General features: G+C 43.5%; 1 protein-coding gene across 1 annotated transcript in view; it reads left to right on the forward strand.

Moving 5' to 3' along the window:
- Positions 1-24,416, forward strand: part of fbn1 (fibrillin 1) — a 60,517-nt gene that overhangs the window by 4,328 nt on the left and 31,773 nt on the right. Inside the window, exons 5-28 of the mRNA XM_035161852.2 lie at positions 671-766; positions 1,636-1,731; positions 7,367-7,564; positions 8,809-8,934; positions 10,072-10,197; positions 11,494-11,646; positions 11,742-12,026; positions 12,680-12,832; positions 12,925-13,044; positions 13,139-13,264; positions 14,333-14,455; positions 15,747-15,869; positions 16,840-16,992; positions 17,593-17,646; positions 17,788-17,913; positions 18,113-18,238; positions 18,370-18,489; positions 18,883-19,020; positions 19,096-19,146; positions 19,264-19,389; positions 19,472-19,699; positions 19,782-19,907; positions 21,471-21,599; positions 23,002-23,127. Coding sequence (XP_035017743.1) covers positions 671-766; positions 1,636-1,731; positions 7,367-7,564; positions 8,809-8,934; positions 10,072-10,197; positions 11,494-11,646; positions 11,742-12,026; positions 12,680-12,832; positions 12,925-13,044; positions 13,139-13,264; positions 14,333-14,455; positions 15,747-15,869; positions 16,840-16,992; positions 17,593-17,646; positions 17,788-17,913; positions 18,113-18,238; positions 18,370-18,489; positions 18,883-19,020; positions 19,096-19,146; positions 19,264-19,389; positions 19,472-19,699; positions 19,782-19,907; positions 21,471-21,599; positions 23,002-23,127 — 3,228 coding nt within the window. The remainder of the gene's footprint in view (positions 1-670; positions 767-1,635; positions 1,732-7,366; positions 7,565-8,808; positions 8,935-10,071; positions 10,198-11,493; positions 11,647-11,741; positions 12,027-12,679; positions 12,833-12,924; positions 13,045-13,138; positions 13,265-14,332; positions 14,456-15,746; positions 15,870-16,839; positions 16,993-17,592; positions 17,647-17,787; positions 17,914-18,112; positions 18,239-18,369; positions 18,490-18,882; positions 19,021-19,095; positions 19,147-19,263; positions 19,390-19,471; positions 19,700-19,781; positions 19,908-21,470; positions 21,600-23,001; positions 23,128-24,416) is intronic.

Here is a 24,416-nt window from a genome sequence, read left to right on the forward strand (position 1 = left end):
AAGGTCAAAAGGTCACAGTGACATTATATGAATCTGGAAAAACAAGTATGTAGAAATATGTACACGGAAACAGCACGAGCTGGCGGAGGCTTACAACCGCAGTTTAAATGAGGGATCTGTAACCTCAAGACAAACACTTCATCATGCAGTAACAGTAATGGCAGACAGTGACAGACGATAGAGGCAGTCTCTTCTATAGGATTGAAATTAAAGACATTGTATTTGGTTCAGATGTTTTCGGAGCCATTTGAATGTTTTTTTTTAATTTTCTCTGAGAGTAATGAGCGCTAACCAGCTTGGTACAAAAATACGAGATGCCAAAGAATCTTCTGAAATCACCCCTGAAAACTTCCTCAAGACTGCAACAATTAATATATGTTGCAATGATGATCTGGCAGATAGCTTTCAATCCTGAGGGTTGTTGTGTGTGTGTGTGTGTCTGTGCTTTGGAAGACGTCCAAAGTCAACATCTCCTCCATGTTGTTCTCTTGAAGCTCGCAGCCCTTCAGCATAATGTGCTCATCTGTTTGCAATCCATGAATTTGCAGGAAATTTTATTTTAGTACAACTTAAAAAAGTCGGAAACATAATCTGATTCTTATGTGTGTGTGTACACTGAATTTAACACTTTATTGCTGTGTGTGTCTGTGTTGTGTTGTTTTGCCCACAGTCCAGCACTGTAATATCCGTTGTATGAACGGGGGAACATGTGCTGAGGATAACTGCCAGTGTCAGAAAGGCTACGTGGGAAACCACTGCGGTCAACGTAAGGATCATCCTGAAATTCATCATTTTAGATTTATTTATTTATTATTATGTAAATATACTGTAAAACCTCTACTTCCTAACATATTCTCCTTTAGAATGCTAATCAGCAAATGTTAAAACACACTGAAGTAAAATGGTGGACATTAACATAAACATTAGATGTGCCAAACATTAGCACGTTAACTTTATCACTTGTATGCGTGTTCCCATGCTAGCGTTAGCATGTAGCACAAAGCCCATAGAGCTGCTGTCATGGACTTTTAGTGGGGTTGTAGTTTTTGTCCAATCTTCTTCTTGATAATAATATTACCAATAAAGCACAGTCTGCTCTGATTGGCCAGCTGGGCCACTCTCTTGTGATTGGTCAACCGCTTCCGGCGCATGAAGGAACTCTCGCTTTACCTGGCTTTGTAAGGGGGCGTGCCAGACAAGTGGGGTCACATGTTACTTGACATCACGACCCCCCCCGTTACTGCAGACTTTGGACTTAAAAACTTTGCAGACCTTTACATCCATAAAAAACCTACATAACACACTAGAGAAAAGAAACTAAAATAACATAATATGTCTCCTTTAAATATCAGTCCCAGACCAACTTCTTGATTCAACTTTGTGCACTTACCTCATCATGTTTGCATTTGATTGTTCTTACTGTTGAATTGGTTCGTTTCTTGCCTCTCTGTCTACTTTTTAGCGACATCATCATCTTCCCATGATCTCTCTATTTAACTTATTGGCAGTAATGTTTTCATAACCAAAATAAATTAGGGTCAAAACTATAAACTTAAGACCCAGTTTTTACAGTAAAAATGTATTAAGTCACAAAAGTGTCCTCATATCACTCTTTGTTTTTCTCTTCACGCACAGCGGTTTGTGAGAATGGCTGCCTTAATGGAGGAAGGTGTGTGGCTCCCAACAGATGTGTCTGCACCTATGGCTTCACCGGGGCTCAGTGCGAAAGAGGTAACGAGCGCCCCCCCACTGCCGGACTCAGCACTTTCTCTCACTCATCTTACATCACACTCTCTCTCTCTCTCTCTCTCTGTGCTCTACATTCACGACTCACCACCGCTGAAGTGTGGGTTTTCAAAGCCACACGTGCCGCTTGTGTGAAAACGTGACTCGATGTTGAATGGCGGTTGTTTTTTTTGTGACTCGAGGACAATTCCTGCTTAGTCATGCCACCGGCTCCAGGAATGTGGTTTGTTGTGGAACACATGCAAGTGAAGCTGGAGCTCAGGAGTGACCATTATTTTCCACATCTGCTCTCAAACTACGCTCTGGGGAATGTAATGTCTTTCTAAATATGCACTGTTTGTCAGGCGAAGACCTCCCAACCTCCTGTGGTTGCTCTCTGGCACATGTGAGCGAAGGCTCCAAAATATACAAGCACACGCAAACCGAGTGGCCTGCGCTGTTTGCGAGTCAAGTGTGCATGTATACAGGCCTGTGTTTTGTCTATGTGCTGTGGCGGTGACGACCACAGAGGTCAAAGGGGGGCGACCTTGTAAAGCTAATATTTGGATTGACAGCAGAGCTCCTAATTAGTTGCGTCCGTTTTAACGAGGCCATGATTCAGAGGCTGGTCACCGAGGTCTGGCTGAGGATTTGTTTGGTTTGCTCTTGTATTTTTAACAGTGCAACTAATAGGACGCTATCTGGTTGCCTGGTGGGTTAACAGCAGCCTTATCTTCTGAAGCAGTCCTGGACATGTTGTGACTTTGGTTTCCAGTCTTTCCTGTGGAAGCTTAGCTAAAGGGTTTGTGAGACTGTTGAGGAATTCATATTCAAAGCATTTTTTGCTCAGCACACACTATCCTCTATCCTAGATGTTCCTACTTTCCAGGGAACACAAGGAACCTCACAAACAATCTGCTTCTGCGTCTTCTGTAATGATCCCTGACGAACAACTGACATGGTTTTGAAACGCTGATTCGCTGTGTAAAGTGACAAGCAATGCAAACTGGCCACTCACTGTAGTTTCTTTCTGTGGGAACAGCTGTTTCGACACCTATCCCCCCCATCTTCATTCGTCAGTCTTTACACAATACTATATATTGTGCTGGATGTAGGTGAGGTATCCATTTGTGTTTGGGTTTCAGAATCAGAATCAGGTTTTATTGTCAAGCAGGTTAACACATACAAGGAATTTGCTGTGGTGTGTTTGTGCAGATTTTGTGAAAATATAAAAATGCAGATACCAATATGCCTGTGAAAAAAACTCATATTGGTGTATTTTTGCCAAATAATAAATAAGCTGTAGGGAAAAAAGTTCAAATATTCTCTGGTTCTTGGTGCTGAAATGTGAGGATATTCTGATTTGTCAGTCTTTATCAGTTATTTATAAATCTTTGGGTTTAATTTAATTGTTTGGATCAAACAAACTTGCCACTTGTGACGGGCACTACTTATGATTTTGGCACATTTTGTTGACATAACAATTATCAACAGACTGATCAATAATGAGAATAATCAGTATTTGATGAACTATAAATGTATCAGTTATTTGGCTTTTGGTCAGACCAAGAGAGGCAGAGAAAGTAGACCAATGGATACAGTGGCATTTTGGGTTTAGTTACTTTCAGTGGTATTTCCTCGGCTGGGATCCATCTCCTCCCAGGGGAAAGCCATTGTGCTCCCATACAAACACAACCACATGCATCCAGTACATGTGCACACACATTCATGGGCACGCGCACAACCACACACTGCTTTTAAAACACAGTTTACAGAACTGTGTCCCATTATGACTTGATCTTATCACATTAGCAAGAACACAAGTTTTTTTTCTCCACACACACGTGATGTGATCTGGGGAGAAGTAGCTGCACTTGGAACCCAGAGCTTTTCTTGGATGGGGAAATATCCTGGCACAATCACGGCTCAACATGAACACATCACTTCTACAGAGTTGTGTGACTTTGACCTGTTGGCTGCCAAAGTGACTGATGATCTGCTGACCAGTGGTCCCACCACCGGGCACAGCTGACTGCCGTAAAAATGCAGCCTAATATCAACGTGTTCTTTGTTGGTTACAAATGTGATTTAAGTTGGAATGTGGGATTGGTGAGATGCTGATCGCTCCTGCTGCAGAGTCGTTTAGCCGTAAAGACGAGCTTTCAGTGTGACACCACTGAGTTCACTCGGGACGGTGGTGAGGGACTGGCCCTGAAACATGGAAAAACGTGAGCTCCACAGTCAAAAAGTCAGCAGCCAGAGCACAACAGGGAGGTTGGTCGGTCAGCTGAGGGGCTCCCTTGTCCCTTAATGCCTCACTGACTTTCCCCTATCAGGCTCTGTTCTAGCCCACTGCAAACCTCGGTAGAATGATAACCAAGCCTGTGTGTGTGTTTGTGTTCGATTCTGCACTTAACTTTTTAGTCTGGGGAGAATGGAAAATTCTGTTGACAGGCCAGTAGGGAAAGCCCCACCCAGATATAAGAGCCCATAACACACGAACATGCACGGATGCATGAGTGCAGATAATCCATTTGTTAAGCTATGCAAGGATGCTGTGAGTTCCATATGCAAGACGGAGCCTGACTAAGGGCGGATATGGAAAAAGGTGGACGGATTTTTCTGTGTGTGTACAAACATTTTTGGAGGTAATCCAGGAAACTCTTCTGACCCACTTCCCGATGGGCTTCCCTCCCGTTCACACCGAGGCTGTTGTTGTGCATAAAAACTCACCGGTCGTCGAGGAAGCCAACATTTCCAATGTGTTCCAAAAGTAACTTCACTGACATGAAATCACTTGCAAATGAGAGTAAAAACCAACAATGCGTTCCCATGCTAAGATGCATTTTTCTTACCGATGCATCTACGATAATATGATTAGTGGGTTTGCAAAAGTGGAGCACTAACACAAAAACGAGGGTAACATTTTTTAGGTTAGAAATTTTTGTCTGTTTTGTGATCATCTCTGGCTAGACTGTTGATGAGGGGTTGGGACGTTGGTGGAGCTTGTGTGTGTGTGTGTGTGTGTGTGTGTGTGTGTGTGTGTGTGTGTGTGTGTGTGTGTGTGTGTGTGTGTGTGTGTGTGTGTTTGTGTGTGTGTGTGTGTATGTGTGAGAACGTGTGCGATTGCTCCCAGATGTACAGGACATGGGTGGATCCCCCAGCTGTATGCAGTTCACAGAGAGACAGGGAGATGACGGATGAAATGACACCACTTTCACCCTACAGCTGTCCGCCTCTCCCTGTTTACCTCAGCTGACTGTTTAAGTGCTGAGCTTGTATTTGCGTTATTTCGTGCTCAGATCTTTGTGTGTTTTTTTCCGTGCTTGCTCTCCTCCACTAAGAGCTGTAATGAGCAGGTATGTCAGGTGGATTACCTGTGGCAGCCTGACAGCAATAATGCATCAAGCTTAATCTGATGAAAAGAGAAACTTGAGGTCTTTACACAGTCTGTAGATTCTATGGGCGCCGTGAAAAAAGTTTCCAGAGCGCCGCCTGCAATTGATTTTCCCGATGTATGATGTATTTCTCTGTAGTTGTAGGTAAGGCAGAAAAATGCAGCTTTAAAAATAGATACAGAACAATGGCAACCGGTTTGGGATTTGTTGTGCCAAAGTTGAGCATTGTTGAAAGTAGTGGCAGAAGAATTATACTGATGCCCTACTGAGGTAAAAGTAAAAGTACTCCATTACAAGGGGAAGTCCTGCTTTAAAAATTTGTAGTAAAAGGATTTAGCAAAAATGTTTCAAGATTTCCAGAATAAAGTTGTTGTACTCTAGTATCACGAGGAAAGTGGTTATTGTTGAGAGTGTAAAAATTATACTTTTAAAAGTATAATTGGTTTGAGAAAATCATCGTTAACTTTCTTGCATATAGAGTAAGATAAGAAGAAGGTGAGGTGGAGCATAGTTGAACATCTGCCTCGAAGCAGGAGGTAAAATTTTGCCTGGCTCTGTAAAAGTTAGTGCGCATTATATCTTGTTTGTTTAATTTGTGGAAAAAGGACCTTTTGTTCAGGGCTGTTTAGGACAGACTGACTCTTAGACTGAGCCAGGTTCTAGTCTGCTACTGTGTGCTTATCTATCTGGCTACCGGAGATAGTCTTAATTTATTGTATTTCCCAAAATATTTCTTAAAATGTTGCAGCCGCTCCAGCTGCTGCTCTGTTAAAGTTGTTTTACTACTTTGTGTTAAATGCGTCATGTGATTTTAATTTTGCATGTGTTTATCCTGCAGTTTTTATCTTGGTGGTTCTCAAATTAATGCAGTGGATTGAGAAGTATAGGCAACAATTCCCTCTTAAAACTCATGGTGTTGAAGCTGTAGAAGTATTCGGTCTCCAGTGGAGTCTGCGCAGGAGGGAGAGCGAATGAGAGATGACCCAGTTCTGTTTCACACAGCGCTGGAGACAGAGCGACCGTGGAGGCTCTGGTGCACGTGACGGGTTTGGGCTGGGCCCCGGTCCACACGGGAAACGCACAATGTCTCATTTGTTTTAAACGACTGTGCTGTTGGAACTAGTCTCCCTCTTTCCTCTTGCTGTCTGTTATCTGCCGTGAAATGTGGGAATGATTTTTGCCACTGGACCTCGGCCAGATTCTTTTGGGGAGGGATGAGTTTTCCCCTCTCGACTTTCTCTCTCCCTGTCCCTATCTCTGTTTCGCCATCTTCCAGTGCCTTCACCTGATAAGATGCAGTGATTTGGTTGAATCCGCAGGGACGTTGCGACTTAGGTGTGGTGTTTGGATAGAGGACGAAGTGAAGGGGATAGATGCATGCAAGCAGAGGGATCAAGGGAAGGAGGTTTAAACTAGTTTGAAAAGGGAGGAGAGATTTAGAAACCTGATGGAGGGAATTTCTTCACACTCTTGAGCTCATATTTATGCTAAGGTATTTAGTTTTGATTCTACACTGCTGAGTGTGGAAAACACCTACTGTGAGTAGACATGCCCTGTCGCTCAGGAGATATTCTCAACTTTAAGCATTAGTCGAAAATTAATTTAGCAAATGTGTCATTTAACCTCAAAACATAATACTGGTAACTGAAGAACTGATGATCATATATGTGCTCCAGACTGGTTTTTCGTCGTCTGCTTGTCCTTGCTTACTTTTGCTCGTGTCTATTACTCTCTGCAGCCGCCCACACAACTTTAAAAGGTTTTCCAGACCTCTTCCCTATCTCTGCTTTTCTCTGTCACACACACACACACACACACACACACACACACATGCACACAGACATCCACTTACAATGCACCTGAGAGCCAGACAGATTAAAATGCCAGGAACAGACAATGCATTCTTTATGGAGTGTGTTACAGTCGTCTCTGCAGAACTTTAATCACACACAACATACGCGTGTTGTCGAATGTCACGCTGACGATCCTAATTATCAATGTTCTTCTCTGTTTGTGTGTTAGGGAATGTTTTTCAGTTTGGTTTCTAGGTTTTTGAGCATTGGCTTAAACTTTCTAAATATTTCACTTCAAGAAGAAGAAGAAATACAAGAGGTTTTCTGTTTCTGTTCTCTGCGTGTGATCAAGGGGCTACCAAACTTTACTTATTTGCATTCCGTTTGTACTGGTAATAAAGAATTAATATACTGTTTGCACACAAAACAATCCCTGCTTTCTCTCTGCAGACTATCGCACTGGGCCGTGTTTTGCCTCTGTGAATAACCAGATGTGTCAAGGCCAGCTCACAGGCATCGTGTGCACAAAGACGTTGTGCTGTGCCACAGTGGGGCGGGCATGGGGTCACCCCTGTGAGATGTGTCCAGCCCAGCCTCACCCCTGCAGAAGAGGGTTCATACCAAACCACCGCACCGGGGCGTGCCAAGGTAAATTCTGTCTCTTTTTTTGTTTTCGTCTCTTTCTTTGTCTCTCTGTCATTCTCACCTCCCATTGTTAAGTAAAGTGCAGTTTCTATTCTCTCTGCCCGTTTTAACTCCTTCTCCCTCATTGTCTGCATTCACCGCTCTGTCATCCCCTCATCTCTACCCACCATCCACTCTCCAGAGGATTAGTTCTAATTGGGTTAAATTGGGGTGGGTGGCAGTGCCTCCCACATGTGTATGGAATGCCCACGGACACCCGCTGCGGCGCGACTGTCAGAGTCAGTAACACGGGTCAGTGGCGGTGCCACGTGGGAGAGCTCATTTCTGGTAAGGCGGCCCTCTGCCTGCCGGCTCCAGACCCAACAACATCAGAACCTCTGCAGGGGAGGCAGACCTGAGCCAGGACCCCAAGGAACATGGAGTTTTCAGCCTGAGACCTAAGTTTTAAGCTGTCAAATTCATTAAATGCATTTAACGTAATCATTAATGTAACTCACAAAGTCACAGTCAAGGTTTTTCTCTAAAACCTGTTGGAGAGATGGATTACAGAGCGGATCCAGTGCTGTAATGGTGTCATAGTGTCCCTCCTCTGCAAGAAAATATTCATATACATGCTGAACAACTACAAACCAGTCTTTGACTATAGTCCTTTCTGTATTTTCCTCTCTCTCTCTTCTCTTCCTCGGTCGACATCGCCTTCAATTTCTGTTCCTCCTGCAAAAGACATTATTCTCTCTCTTTCCCTTTTCCCTCATCGTTCTGTTGATCGCAGGAAAGTCACGAGCAAACTGTTAGAACAAATGGTCTGGATTTATCTAGAGCTTCTCTCGTCTTGATGACCACTCAAAGGACTTTACAGAACTGTTTTGTGACGCACACACTTTCTCTATCATACATCACTTACACACTACTGGCACAGCCGTCAGGGACAATGTGGGGTTCAACATCTTGCCCAAGGACACTTCGGCAGGTGGAATGGGGGGGACTGGGACTGAACCGCTGACCCTTTAGTTAGTGGGGTTACCCGCTCCACCTCCTGAGACACACCCACCCCCAAACAGAGTTAATTCAAACCAATGCATGTGCACGATTTGTCTGTTTATATTCATGTCTGTGTCTGTGTATTTTATCATCTCAGTGTCATTTCTCTTCTTTTCTAAATGAAAGGAATCAGTGTGTTAATGTGTGTGTGTGTGTGTGTGTGTGTGTCAGGGTCTGTCCATTGATCGTATGCTCTGTATATACAGATGTGGACGAGTGCCAGGCCATCCCTGGCATCTGTGCGGGAGGAAACTGTATCAACACAGTGGGATCCTTTGAATGTAAATGTCCCGCCGGGCACAAGTTCCACGAGGTCACACAGAAATGTGAAGGTAAGAATCACGCTCGCTGTATAACTGTGACGAGTCTTAACTTTCAGTGTCGGGCCTGAATGACAGAGCAGACCTCATAACTTTATTTTAAAATGTCCTAATTGACAATGTGAAAGTAGAGTTGAAAGCCACATCTGTCTGGCTGTGGTTCACTTCACCTCGGTCGCGGTACTTTGATTATTACTTAGTGGGGAAAGACCACACATAAGCCACTTTGCCCTTCCCTGGAAATAAGTTTAATTAAAACAGAAGTAGCACTCAGCTTTCTCCCAGTAATTCTCTCTATAACACTTAATTGTGAGGTTTGGAACAAACGCTGTTTTCACTTGTTTTTTCTCTCTGTATATGTGTCAACACGAGACTGAGTAACTTTTAAGGAAGAAATAACACATATTTGAGTAATTAATTGCACAACTGCTTGTTTTGCTGCTACAACCATAACATTGCCTGGTTTGACCTCACTGGTTTTTTTTTAACTCTTCTCCACTTTTACCACTGTTACATGAGTTAGGCAGTTAAAATAAGGTTAAAAACAGCTTCTCATGCAGGTAAATCCATCCACAATATACATCAGGAGAGTAACATGCAGTTTTGAAGATATATCGTACTTTATAACTATGGCCACTGAATGTTTTTTAATGTTTCTGACTGAAAACTGTTTAATAAAATCCTTCTCTCTGCAGCACTTTTGTTTTTCCAGAAATAAAAACACGCACTTAGCCTGCAAAAAAATATTGTCTCATTAGGATATGGTTATTATGACAACTTCCAGACCAAGTTTAATGGTGGTGAGAACACACTGAGCAGGGTTTTTGTGGCACTCGCATGCACAGTGAAATATGTGTTATTTTATGCCCAGACGTAATTGCAGGAAAACTTCTATTCTGTGTTAAAGACATTTTTTTTATTTTTTTTGCATGGGGACGTTCACAAGGTGGTTAACGGTGCTAAGAGAAGAGCAGCCACAGAGGCCCCTGGCTTTAATACCCTGTGACAATGCTTTATTTCCATTGTCACTGCCAACGTGTGCTTGAGTCACCCTTGAAGCCTTTTTTAGTTCATTTGCTTTTTGTAACATAGACCTCTCCTCTCCTCTCCTCTCCTCTCCTCTCCTCTCCTCTCCTCTCCTCTCCTCAGATCTGGACGAGTGTTCGAACATTCCAGGTCTATGCGGTATAGGTGAATGTTCTAATACCGCTGGTAGCTTCTTCTGCAAGTGTCCCCAGGGGTATCACTCCTCTTTGGACGGATCCAGGTGTATAGGTGAGTCCTCCTCCTCCTCCTCCTCCTCCTCCTCCTCCTCCTCCTCCTCCTCCTCCTCCTCCTCCGTCATCCTCTGTGTCACTCTTCTCCAAAAGGAATAACAACCGCATTCCTTTTGCTTTGGTTCATTGTTCCTAGGACAGGTAAAATATGAGACAAAAAGTGCAGCCTCATTCTCTTTCCTCTTTCCACCACATTTTGGTTCTTCTCTCTTCATGGCTGGCTCTTAAAGCAGAAAGAACTCAAATCTGTCCAACATTCCAGCTGGTAGTATTTAGGTCAGCAGTCACTTGCTTGTTTCTAGTTCCACAACAACGAGATATATTCTCCTCAAACTGAGGAGGGCACATGACAAGAGAGGAAAGATCCTCCTGAGCTCAGGTGACCTCGATTTTAAGATCATGGTTGATTCCTTCTTTCAGTTTGTGATAACAGTTTGTGCATGTGTGTCGTTGTACACATCCTGGTAGGTTCATAACAGCTTATGCACACTCACACACACACACACACACACACACACACACACACACACACACACACACACACACACACACACACACACACACACACACACACACACACACACACACACACACACACACACATACACACACAAAAACCCTCCAAGCTTGCAAGTCCAGTTCAGTCTGACCCCAAACAGACCAGGGACAAATTTTGGTCAGCATAATTTCATTAGATGTACACACTCACATGCAAAGACACACACATTCACACACAAATGCATGCAAACACAAGCTCACATCATTACCCCCTCAGGAGAGGATGTTTGTGAGGAAGGAATGTCTGAGTGTCTCGTTCCAGAAAACTGTTTCGCCAAACATTTTAGTTTCTTTCCCATGCAGCAACACTCAGGCTTAGCATCAACTTCCAACCCTCAAAGGGGCCAACTGTTTCTCCTCCAACCAGCTCGAGCTTTTTCTGACATGTTGTCAAACTCCACCGAGCAGGCAGTAGTGTAGCATGTCAGCTCGTCCGTGTGAATGCGCTGGACGGGCTGGGTGTGCAACAAAACATGATATATCTATGTTAATAGGGAACCTGAGTAGCAGTCATGCTGGTGCACTGGGCCAGAAACTGCAGGATATAGGAAAGGTTTCTCAAAAAAATAGGAAGCGATGACTTGGAAATGGATTTCAGTTTCCAAATGACGGAAAATCTGAAGCAACGACTGTTTGATTGTAGTTTTGCCAGTTTGCTCAATAAGCAGACGACACATGCAGTGTTCCATACAGGACAGTGAGTTAAACTGACCGCATGCTGTGTTGTTTCCCACAGATGCTCGCGGTGGCTACTGCTACTCTGGTGTGCTGAATGGGCGCTGCGCCAATCAAAACTCGCAGCTGCTGACCAAAATGCAGTGCTGCTGTGACAGTGGACGCTGCTGGTCTGACGGCTCCACGCCTGAGATGTGCCCCGTTCGTGCAACAGGTGGAATCTCTCACCATCACATGGCCTCAACTATGTGTCTCCATGTGTCCACACAGGCTCAACCCTCTGTTGTTTTTCCAATGTTCTCATTTTAGAAGAGTACCAGAAACTGTGTTTCCAGATACCTGATGGGAACGGCGGAGTGCCGGTACCTGGTCGTGTCCCAGGGAGTCCCAACCTACCCAGCATCTACCCAGTTCCATATCCTGGCCAAACTCCTGGCCAGATACCTGGAGTTATCCCTGGTCAAATTCCCATCCAGGTTCCAGGACAAGGACCGGGTCAGATTCCAATACAATATCCAGGACCATATCCAGGCCCATATCCAGGACAATATCCAATACTATTTCCAGGACATTTACCGATACAGCCTCCGCCAGGTATACTTCTACTGCAAGCTGTGTTTGTTTCACTTGTTCACACCCTCGAAAAGAAAGACAAAGTTGTTATGTTCCACAATAACATGCAACTAGTACTGGAGATGATTTAATGTCTGAGTCAGGGGATGTGCAACGCTCCACCTCCCACCCAACTTGTTTTGCTATGTTCAAAATCTCAGTTTTGAGCAACAACAACCCACATGCTCCATTTAATGAGCTGCATGTTAATGATGGAAAACATTGCGCTCTGACCCAGTACTGCTTGTTTCATTTGGGTGTGGCTGTGGAGATATTAAACAACATGTGCAGAAAATGTCTAAAAGGAAGCATCCGTATACATTTGCAGACTGAAGTCGAGAGTTTAAATAACAATATGTGAAATTTTCCATGATGAAATTGAAAAAGTAAGTAGGGCTTAGCAGAGCCTCTTGGAAATAAGAAAATCAAACAACCTTTAACCTTTAATCATATGGTATTTAACTTTTATACTGAGATGTTTTCCATTTCCAATACTACTCAGCTTGAACTACTGCATGGACATTTGCAGTAAATGTGTCTAACTGTGGTCCTATGGTCAACATGATGCTGAATGATCCAATGAAGGCAGATGCTTTGGATTTTTCATCATATGATTTTACTGTTGTTTTCATCAGGTCCTGCTATCATCCAAACCCAGAACATCACCAACATGTGCCAGGCCTACCGCAACCTCTGCCTGAATGGCAGGTGCATCCCCATGCCGGGCATTGGGTATCGCTGTGAGTGCAACATGGGGTTCAGTTTGGATGGAAGGGGAGAGTGCGTCGGTAAGTTTGAAACAGAACGAGAATCAAGTTTTTTCTTAACATGGTTCGTGACAGTGCGGAAGGTTTTTTGAGCATCATGTTTTTCGCTCCAGATGACGATGAGTGTGAGAGAAACCCATGTGCACATGGAGAGTGTGTGAACACGCCCGGGTCTTACATCTGTCAGTGTCCTGTTGGATTCCAGACCACTGCCACCAGGACAGAGTGCCGAGGTCACACACACACAGACACACACACACACAGATGCTCACACACAATATAAGATGATGCATGTGTTTACTGTGCTTTCTGTTTTGTCTGTGCCAGATCTGGATGAGTGTGTGGCCAACGGTCGTATCTGCAACAATGGCCGCTGTGTGAACACTGAGGGCAGCTTCCACTGTGTCTGCAATGCTGGATTTGAAATTACAGCAGATGGCAAAAACTGTCAAGGTTTGTTAATTTCTGGCATTTGCATTAATGCTGCAGAGACATATTCAAAGGGTGTTTCTCTGTCATAACCACAGGATGAGTAATTTTTTTGTTAAATATTCCTTGGATCTGTTGGAGGTGGTGATTAAATTCTCTCTCCTTTGTCATTCGTTACCCCCTCAACGATGGCTGAGTTTTCATCCTGCCTTCCATTGAGTCATTTTGGAACTGCTATAAACACTTTTGATTTCTGAAGGGGTGGCACCATCAATTTTTACAAACCTGCACTCCTGTAGCTATCAAAAACGACTCAATTTTAGCACGTTTCACAAACAGCAAAGTCACTGAGTCACAACATCTTCACCACTGGCTATTTCTGTCTTTCTGTGATAAATTTTGTATGTATTTTTCGAATTCAGTGTCAGTCGTGACAGTTTATCTGAGGGGAAGTAAAGGGGTCAAAGGTGGTGTCGTGGTGGTTTTCACAATAAAAGAAATCCTTGCAGCTGACAATGCTTCAATTGAGTTGATTTAGATTTTAAAAATCACCTGGATTTCTGATACCTCAAAAACATACTTAAGTTATCACCCGCTGCACATCTGCATTTTCTTAATTTTTACCCATATCAGGTAATTTATATAAATATATTTGATACCTGTTATGAAACTTTTTAATGGAGAACCATAACGCAGGACTGTCATTGTACAAACTAGTTTTGATTCAGCAAAACCCTTATACTTTTTCTTGTCTCTTATATTTATTACACATGAATGAACCTTCTGCCAGAGAGTGTATAAAAAGACTCAGATCTAGTTTTATAGAGTTGGCTGTTCAAACAGAAGTATTTTTAGTCCAGCACTTCTGATTCCTGTCTTAGCTTCGCATTTCTTTGATGGAATTGATTCTCTGACAACACACATAACACCCATGCAATTATTTGACAGTGAGTTATCAATTGTGAAATACACGACTGTCATTGACTGAAGTTTGACAATAGAAGTTTGAGAAATGTCTCGTGAACTCACAGTTTGTGGGTGTTAACCAGCATATGTTTCTCGGTCCATCAATTTGTTTCTGTTCGTCCACAGACCAGGACGAGTGTCTGATCAGGAACATGTGTCTCAATGGACTGTGCATCAACGAGGACGGCAGCTTCAAGTGCATCTGCAAACCTGGATTCCTCCTTGACAGCAGTGGACGCATGTGTGTAGGTGTGTTTGTCGCAGCAGCGCAGCTCTACATTGTCACGCTCCCTGGTTACATCACCAGTGTATATACTGTATGCTTCATTTCGGTCGTTCTTTTCGCCCACATTTGCAGCTAATTTGAAAGGTGGCTACTTCTCTGGCATGTTAGTGGTGCTGTTATGTGAGTCTCTGCACACAGGGCAAAAATCCCCCTAAAAGCCTTGGAAAAATTCCTCAGCATCGTGGCAGGCCAGCTGGACATGTGGATATTCGGGGCCCGCCTATTCTAAAATTCTCGCAGGCAGCTTTTCCTAAACTTGTCCAATGCGAGAAGAAAAAAGGGAAAGCAGCGTCCTCCTGGAAACCATGTTGCAATAACAGAGCTTCGGTTTGATAATAACACAAAACTTTCGAGTTGATCTCCACCTCTAATACACAGGTTGTGGTTTCCGTTGCTTTTCAAGTTTGTTTGTCTGGATTTCAGCAGGATAACTCAAAAGTTACTGACCTGATTTCTGTAAAAGTTTGTGGAAGGGTGGGGTCTGACCCAAGGAAGCTTCCAATAAATTTTGGAGCAGATTTGGACAAACAGGTGGATCCGGGAATTCTTTTTCACTTTCTTTTAACATGGTAAAAAAAGGGTGTTGTCCTCTCTGACCACCCTTCTCGTGTCTTGCCTGACACTTTCAGATGTATGGAACAGTAAAACCAACATCAGACCTCAGTTTACATTGATGTAATGTTGAGGATGGGTCCCATAAATCTCCAACTAGCCAACAAAGTCTCTTCAGTGTGTAACCGACAGCGATTCTCCTCCCCCTTGACTCCAGATACAGACGTTTGATCTCAGGGACACTGACCTGGTTCAGTCACGGCAGAATAAATAAACACGAGAGTCGGGTGTGGGTGAAGTGTGCTGATGTATGCAGTCATTAATGAAATGTGTAGTCTGAAGGGGCCCTGGGACCTCATTGTCTCTATCTACAGTCTGTCTGTAGAACACACACCCAGACAGAACACACACACACATACACACACACAGTTATGCGTGCATGCCATATCGCTGTTTACGCTCATTATGATAATTATTATAATACGCTGATGGGATTAAGGGGCGGGAGAAGAATGTTTTTCTTAGTTGAGGTCATACAATTAAGACTGTACAGCAGTTTGGGCTTTTTAATGAATCAGGTGCCTGAAGATCAACCACCACTTTAGCAAGATAACGGTTTGTTCTAATGGATTCTTGCCTTTTACTGTTCATTTTGTGAAGGGAAATGAATGGAGAAATCATTTTTGCCGTATCTGTTTCTAGACATCGATGAGTGCGAGACTCCAGGCATGTGCATGAACGGCCACTGCGTCAACACGGAGGGATCTTTCCGCTGCGAGTGTATGGCCGGGATGGCGGTGGGCCTGGACGGACGAGTCTGTGTCGGTGAGTAAATGGAGCTGTAGTTTTGTTTCCAGGAGCGGCTCGTGTGTTTGTTTTGGATACCGTGGCACACAGACATCTCACACCAATCTCAGCACAAGAACAACACACTCCTTAGGTGGAGGTAGCTCAGTGGCCATGTATTTTTGCTTCAGGAGTTACCAAAGCCAACACAGACACCATTTATTTTGGTGTCTGGCGTTTGTCCCTCTGTTTCAGTCTGGCGGCAGAATCTTTGAAAGTGTTCAGCTGCTGCACACAGAAGATAAAAATTCACTTTCAGTTTTATTTTCCTGAAATTTTCTGGAGGGGCTGAATCTGAGGACACAAATGTCTGAGTCGGTTTGACACGTTAAAGACAAAGTTGTCATTTCGGAAAGACAACAAGATTCGAGACCTTTTGCCGAAAAGGTTTGGCCGACGCTGGCATCGATGTGCTGTGAACAAAAACACTAAGCTTTCCACAGCGTAATGTAGATCTTGACATTTTAACCCGAACAAACACAATGAAAAAAGAAGCAAACCTGAATGAAGCGTAGAATGACGATGTCGTATTAAATCCTGTTACCTGTTGCAACCACATGCTCACTTTCATTCATGAGCATTTGTTGGTCAACACTGAAGAATGTTTTCCTGCCTCCTCCTGCTTCAGTCCCCTCCCCAGAATCCAGATCTGTTTATGACTTTATTTTCAACGTTCCCACATTTCCCCTGAAAGATGTTTCTTTGTGTGTTGTGTGGGAAGTATTGAAATGCTGTTATTCAGTCTGGCTGGGTTTTGAACAGGATGATATCAGTGCAGTAGAATGCCTCAAATCCCTGGATATTATGAGGAGAGAACAACCATTTGTTTTGCCAGTCTTGTTGTTTATTGGAGCTGCAGGCTCTCGCCTCTCTGTTTCGCTCTTTCTGTCTGGCTCTCGCCTTCTCTATGTTTCTCATCTGCTGTCTTGTCATGTTTTGTCCGAAACAGACACACATATGCGCAGTACGTGTTATGGTGGCTACAAGCGAGGACAGTGTGTACGGCCGTTATTCGGAGCCGTGACCAAGTCAGAGTGCTGCTGTGCCACCACAGAGTACGCCTACGGGGAGCCCTGCCAGCCCTGCCCGCCACAAAGCTCTGGTATGGATGTTCTAATCACTCCACCCTTTACACATGTGGAGCCACCTCATACTGCCTGACATGCACACACACAAACACACACTCAAACACACACTCAAACACACACTTAAACACACTTAAACACACAATCAAACATAGCTTGCATTACATTTAAAACAAAACACACCTGTGAAAGTCAGGAGGACCAGATCAGACGCTGAGTCTTCTCTGACATATTGATTTCAGTATAATGATCGTGAGACATGACAGCCTCCTCACACACACACACACACACACACACACACACACACACACACACACACACACACACACACACACACACACACACACACACACACACACACACACACTGACGCTGCACTGACTCATTAGTCCTGCCAATTAAAGTTTCTGTATCAACAGACGTCAGAGCTGCACCACATTAAGGAGAAGCTTTTATATACATCTTGGGTAATGAGAAAGTCTGGAAATGGATAATAACACGGTATAAATGACTTGCTTTGAGATTTCTGGGATTAAGGTAAATGTGATATTTTCTCAAACGCTGTTATTTCTTACTTTATCAATTTAACTGTGCTGTTTGTCCTGTTTTTGTTGCAGCTGAGTTCCTGGTACTCTGCCCCAACAGCATCGGCGTCACCGGCGATGGGAGAGGTAATGGCCACAAGGTTTTGTTTCTATTGGAATTCAAACACAGATTATGCGGAAACAAAACAGGGACACGTGAATTACAGGCAATCGTTATATTAATTTGTCTTTCTCTGATAATCAATGCGTTCATCTCTACCTTCTCAGATATTAACGAGTGCGCCCTCGACCCTGAAATGTGCCAGAATGGAGTGTGCGAGAATATGCTGAGGACGTACAAGTGCACCTGCAATGACGGTTTTGAAGTCGACCTCACAGGCAAAAATTGTGTCGGTAGGTGAAGTTTCATCTAATGTACTGAAGTTAAAGGCCTTGATATCATATGACAGTGTGAGGGAAGTCATCTGTGTGTGTGTGTGTGCGTGTGTGTGTGTGTGTGTGTGTGTGTGTGTGTGTGTGTGTGTGTGTGTGTGTGTGTGTGTGTGTGTGTGTGTGTGTGTGTGTGTGTGTGTGTGTGTGTGTGTTTCCTCAGACATCGACGAGTGTCTGATGAACAGGCTGCTCTGTGATAACGGGCTGTGCAGGAACACACCAGGCAGTTTCACCTGCCAGTGTCCTAAAGGATACCGCTTCAATCCGGCAAGCGATGTCTGCGAGGGTCAGTGACACGTTCGTTCTGTCGCACAGTACAGTCTCACTTCAGAACCGCATGGGTGATGTCAGACTGATGAGAGAAAAGCCCCTTTGAGAAAAGAATAAAAAGTTCATGTTTGTTTTTGTCTCCCACAGATGTGAATGAGTGTGAGTCCAGCCCCTGTATTAATGGAGAATGTATGAACAGCCAAGGGTCCTTTGTGTGTTTGTGCACAATGGGCAGTTCGTTGGACAGCTCGGCGCTGGAGTGTATCGGTAAGTGAACATTGTTTTGTTTTGTTTTTGATATTATTAGCAAAACTGTTTTTTATTCAATGTAAAAATAAGTTAAAAAAAAACTTTGCAGCAACTTAGGGATCATTATATTAAACAATGTGAGAAATTTGGGTTGAATATTCTTTAAATTTCACTGCAAACGCTGCAAGATGTAAGTTGTGAAATATAGAGAAAACTTTTTTTTTCTCAGGCAAGTTCACCTCTGATAAGCCAATCAGCACTCTTATTATTATTATTATTATTATTATTATTATTATTATTATTATTAATATTATTATTAGAAGTAGTAGCAGTAGGGTTTTTTTCTCAATTATTTAAATATATTATATTGAATATCTGGTGATTCTACATTTTGTTAATCTTTTTAAACAGAGACAACAAAAAGCACCTGTTGGCTGAAAATAGTCAACAATCGCTGTGAGGTCAACATCAACGGGGCGACACTGAAGTCCCACTGCTGCTCCACACTGGGAGAGGCCTGGAACAGCCCGTGTGCCAAATGTGAAAAAGGTGAGATTATTAATTTGCATTATACACATTTGAGTATTTACCACATTCTAATCCATCTTGTGCCCCCTTTTTCAGATCCAATCTGCGGGAAAGGTTTTTCTCGAGCAAGAGGAAATGTGTGCGAAGGTGAGTTCTGCCTCGATGCCACAGAGCTCTGGACATTCACACTTGCTTTGTGTTGGAAGAATGTGAAACTCAGTTGGAGCTGCTGTTGACGTTGCTCTGTGTGTCCTCTGCTGTCAGATGTGGATGAATGTCAAGTGTTTCCTGGGGTGTGTATCAACGGCAAGTGCATCAACACACCAGGCTCCTTCTTCTGCCAGTGCCCTCCAGGAATGACTGTTGATGTCAGCGGCAGGACGTGTATTGGTGGGTATATAATATATAAATGTATATGTGAGTCAGTGTGTGGTGTTATGTGCGATTCTTTCTAACTGTCTCTGTCTTTCAGACCTGCGTACGGAGCAGTGTTACCTCACCCATGAGGACGAGCGCTGCGGGGCTCCCATCCCAGGGAAGCACCGTGTGGACGCCTGCTGCTGCTCCGTGGGCGTGGCCTGGGGCCCCGACTGCGACGAATGTCCAGAAAAGGGCGGTACCGACTATACACGGCTCTGTCCTCGGGGCCCAGGCTTCTCACACAGGGGGGACTTCATCAACGGCCGGCCCTTTCTAAAAGGTAGTGTCACGCCCTGAGACTGTGACGACCATGTGTTGTTTCAACTACTGTCTCTCACCTGTCCCTCTGCTCTATACCTCAGATATTAATGAATGCAGGATGATAAACACCCTGTGCTCGAATGGGAGGTGCAGAAACACCATCGGCAGCTTCCGCTGTCGCTGTGACAGCGGCTATGCCCTGGACTCTGATGAGCGGAATTGTACTGGTGAGTATTTCTGAAGGAATCAACAGTTTAACGATTAAGAGTCCAGGGCTTATTGTTACCTTTTGATTTGCCTTTAAATACCACGTAAACATTTTGACCATACCATTGTTTGGTGTTAGTTTTTATTTTTCAGCACAACATTGCCTTTATGACCAGTCAATGATTTTTTCACTTTGACAAAGTATATCAACATATTCGACCACAAAATACACAAAAAACATAAAACCCATTATGGTAAATTACATGTTTTTTTAAATAAAAAAACCACAAACCTGCTCAAGTTGAAAATGTACCTGCAGGTTGTAAATGTAAAAGATGTAATTGTAAAACTGATATAACATCAAACAATTTACACCTTTTAGAAGTAAAAAGCAGGTGTCGTCATAGACGTTTATATTCTTTTATAGCTTTGCAACTTGAACACGTATTTTTTTCAATTACTCAATCCAACAAAAATTATGAAGATATTGATTTAAATGCAACGCCTGCGTCATCTTATCTTGAGAACTTTTACTTGTGTGTAGAATATGATTTTTTACATTGGATTCATACGATCATGTACTGGGCCTATCAACACCAAACTAGAAACTCAACACTAAGTCAACACTTTCAACTGAAATAGAAACCGATGCTCCATGTGGCTCTGTGTTCACGCTGTGACGTCATGAACCAGCCACTTGATTTGACCACAGCGGTGTGATTGATGACCCCGGGGATAATTAGTCAATAAAATTAAAACTTTGGGCAAATTAGCGGCAATGATGGTTTCAATTCATCATTATCTAACATTTTATTGACTAAACAACAAACAGCTGATAAACTTTACAATGGTTGTTCAAGTTAGTCAAGATTTAGATTTTATTGCTCCGGTTGGAGCTGACAAACTTCCCCAGTTTCTATTTTCTGGTTGTAATGTTTTCATCAGCTACAGCAACACTGTGGCATTTGCATTGCATCTCAACAAGTCAAGCCATTTTCCATCAGTCCCCTGCTCTGAATCCCTCTGCCAACATCAATTACAGCAAAGTGGTGTAAAGCCATCGCCTGCGTTCGCATACTTCATGCACCCTAATGGGAATCTGGCTGCTGTGGACGCGTTGGAGCCGGTCCCTGTCGTCTGGTTAGCTGTATTACTGCTCTGTTGAAATGTGCACACTGTCATTTAAGGTTTAAGTGTCAGTGTCGTTACTTTATTTTTAAAATAATTTATAGGCTCCTCGTGAGTAAACGATATCTGAGACCTTTTAACCCCGTATGAGTGATATCCCAGTCTCTGCCCTAAAGTGTTTTAAAATGTGGATTCAAATCAAAAGGGATCAGGCCTTTAGATTTAGACTTTGGCAGAATTCGCCTGAAGACCTTAATTTCACCCTTTAGATGTTTTATAGCTTTTCTCTGATGTTTCTACCTTTTGTTAAATAGTTTGCGTTATATTTTCCTTTCATTTATATTTCATATTTTGGCTTAACTGCTTCACCTGTTTTCCACTCCTGGATTAAATAACGTTTTTTACTGAATTAAAAAGGCACAGTTTTAAAGAAAAGCTTTCCTCTTCTCCTGCAGACATCGAGGAGTGCCGCATCTCTCCGGACCTGTGTGGTCAGGGCAGGTGTGTCAACACAGCGGGGGATTTTGAGTGCGAGTGCTTTGAGGGTTACGAGAGCGGCTTCATGATGATGAAGAACTGCATGGGTAAGTGACGAATCCTCAAGCACCGCCCACACCTGCAGACGTTACAATACACACAACCTCTTCGGCTCGACGTGATTTGGTTCGGTGAGATGCAGGAAAATGCACATTTTGTGAGGATGTGATTGAGAAATTCGATCTCTCGCTCACACCTGGTCAAAGGATCTGAGAGCGCGGAGCTTTGCCAACCAACCAAGGTCTCCAAGCACAGGGAGGGCCCCGCCACACAGCCCTCGTCCCAGTCACAACCCTCGTCCCAGTCACAACCCTCGTCCCAGTCACAACCCTCGTCCCAGTCACAACCCTCGTCCCAGTCACAGCCCTCGTCCCAGTCACAACCCTCGTCCCAGTCACAACCCTCGTCCCAGTTACCACAGTTACCATCTCCTCCACGCTTCCCGCTTGGGCCATAAGCTCCAGATGAGGTGGTGGTGGCTAACATGCCAGACCTGGAACTGGCTATTTAGACGGCTGATGTAATGTGACATTTCCAGGCTGTGTACTGTTGTATATATATGTATGTGTGTGAGAGAGGAGGGTTAAAGTGACTTTGTTTAAACCCTTGCGTGCTGTTGAGAGCACAAGTGTGTGCACGCCAACTTTTGCCATAATCGCCCTTCATAACTGCTTCATAAAGTCTTCAAGATAATTGTCCTTTATTAGATACTTGACCAGCATGTGAGCGACACACAATCAGCTCCCCGGCATTATGTTTCTTTTTTTAATATGAAGCTACAAGTAATAATGTTCAGCCATCTGTGAAAATACTTCATGTTCTATTTCTGTTGTGGTCGAGTCCTTCGACGCCGCTTGATTCAGTTCTTGGGAGGAATGGTATACACACAAAATGGAGGAGTCTCAGTACTTTTGTTGGCCCAAAGCCGCCATTAGACAAAAGTTGGCGCTACATAGTTTACTTGCACGCTGTAGCAAAGAATAAAAAAGGATCTGTGACTGGAAATAATGTGGACAGGGTATCAATCATGAGCTGTCGGTGCTGACTGTAATAGCAGGCTAACCAAAATAATATTTCAACAAACTATTTTTGTTTCTGTCAATCTACATTCTTAACGTTTCTGCTGCTCCTACTGAATCAGGACGCCCCAGACCCAAAGTCTCCCTTAAACTGGACCCTCACTAATGTTCAGGTCAAAGTTAAACTTAATGTTTTACCTGTGAATGGGCCAAAGCCCCTCGCAGCTCACATCACAACTGAAAACACAATTTGAATTCATCAATCCGATGGGCTCCATAGACGACAGGTGGAACAAATATTTGAAGAGGCCGGTCCCAGTGTGACTGAACCCTAACACTGCATACCTCTGCCTGTGTGTGTGTGTGTGTGTGTGTGTGTGTGTGTGTGTGTGTGTGTTGTACATGGTTGTGTGGATTTTCCCCCCATCAGACATCGATGAGTGTGAGAGGAACCCTCTGCTGTGCCGCGGGGGCGAGTGTGTAAACACGGAGGGCAGCTTCCAGTGCGTGTGCCCCGATGGACACGAGATCGCACCGGACGGCTCGGCATGTCTCGGTGAGTTACGAGCGAACGCTTCCTCTCCGAACCTTTCTTCTTTGGGGGATCTATGTGCATGAGTGGGGTTTCCTGAGAGATGAAAGGGTGAGTAAAAAAGATGATGTTGTCACAGAGCTGACAGTTTGAATGACAAGTGAGCTCTGGATCCCCCCCACCCACCCTCCGCCTGCCGCTGTGTGTGGGCTCACTGAGGCTCTGTGAGTGGGCGGGAGTGTTTGAGTTAGCTCTGTGTATGTGTGGGATACACAGTATACTCTTTAATAAATGGGCTGATATGAACACTGGACCAGTGAGTGTGTCTGAATGTATGTTGAGGTGGAAGAAGCCAATACGGCCAAGATGAGGGGGGAAAACATTTTTTAAATGTTAGTTTTATTTATTTAGGTCATTGGCTCCAATTAGGAAATATTTCCGAATTGCTGATATTTTAGCTAGCTCTGGGTAACACTACAGGAAATCACTTCTTCTTCTTCGCTGCTCTGAAAACGGTAGTAATTTAAATGTGTTTATTGATAATTTGTATGAAACAACTTTTACTTTTAGTTAACATTTTATTGTTTACATTTCAATTTCAATATCTTTTTAGGATCTCAAGGCTCTTTACATAAAAGGTCAAGACCTTAAAGTTAAAGAGAAACCCAACATGTCCCACAAAGCACTTTGGCGACCCATGAGTTGAATAGTATTTTCCACATTTTAGGTACCTGAGCACCAACTTGACAGGACATGTAGCGACAACACAATCTTTCTACAAGAACAAGAAAAGGACCTGACAATTGAAGCCCTTTATTTATTGTTGGACAACTACAGACTGAAGCTCATAGCATTGAGTTGACCATTGGGTGTCATTCTGATGACCTAATGCAGTGGACTGAGGTTTCAGTCTATGATGTAAAAGTCACTGCCCCTAAAGCTCATTCACTAATTTTATTACCACCCAAACTAATAAAAACAATTGCTGAAAAAATGCCTGCCTCATCCCCTCTGAGACAATGGTGTTCATTGTCTCTGCTGAAGCAACACGTTGAAGTGTTAAGATAGAAAATCACGATCACAGGCTTTAGTTGTATGATACATTTTATACAAATGATTCTAAGACAATGTGTTTAATGATGTCAGATTCCTCGTTGGAACTTATCAACATTATGTTCTGAACCAATCATGAAACATCTGTCACAGTTTGTACTTGAACACTGATTGATGGTCGTCACTGTAACTGACTGGTCTCACGCAGGTGCTCGGTTAAATAATCCAAGCACACGAGCTGTGACGGTGCAATTAAGAGC

The sequence above is a fragment of the Hippoglossus stenolepis genome, chromosome 1 (assembly GCF_022539355.2).
Source record: "Hippoglossus stenolepis isolate QCI-W04-F060 chromosome 1, HSTE1.2, whole genome shotgun sequence".
In the NCBI taxonomy this organism is placed as follows: domain Eukaryota; kingdom Metazoa; phylum Chordata; class Actinopteri; order Pleuronectiformes; family Pleuronectidae; genus Hippoglossus; species Hippoglossus stenolepis.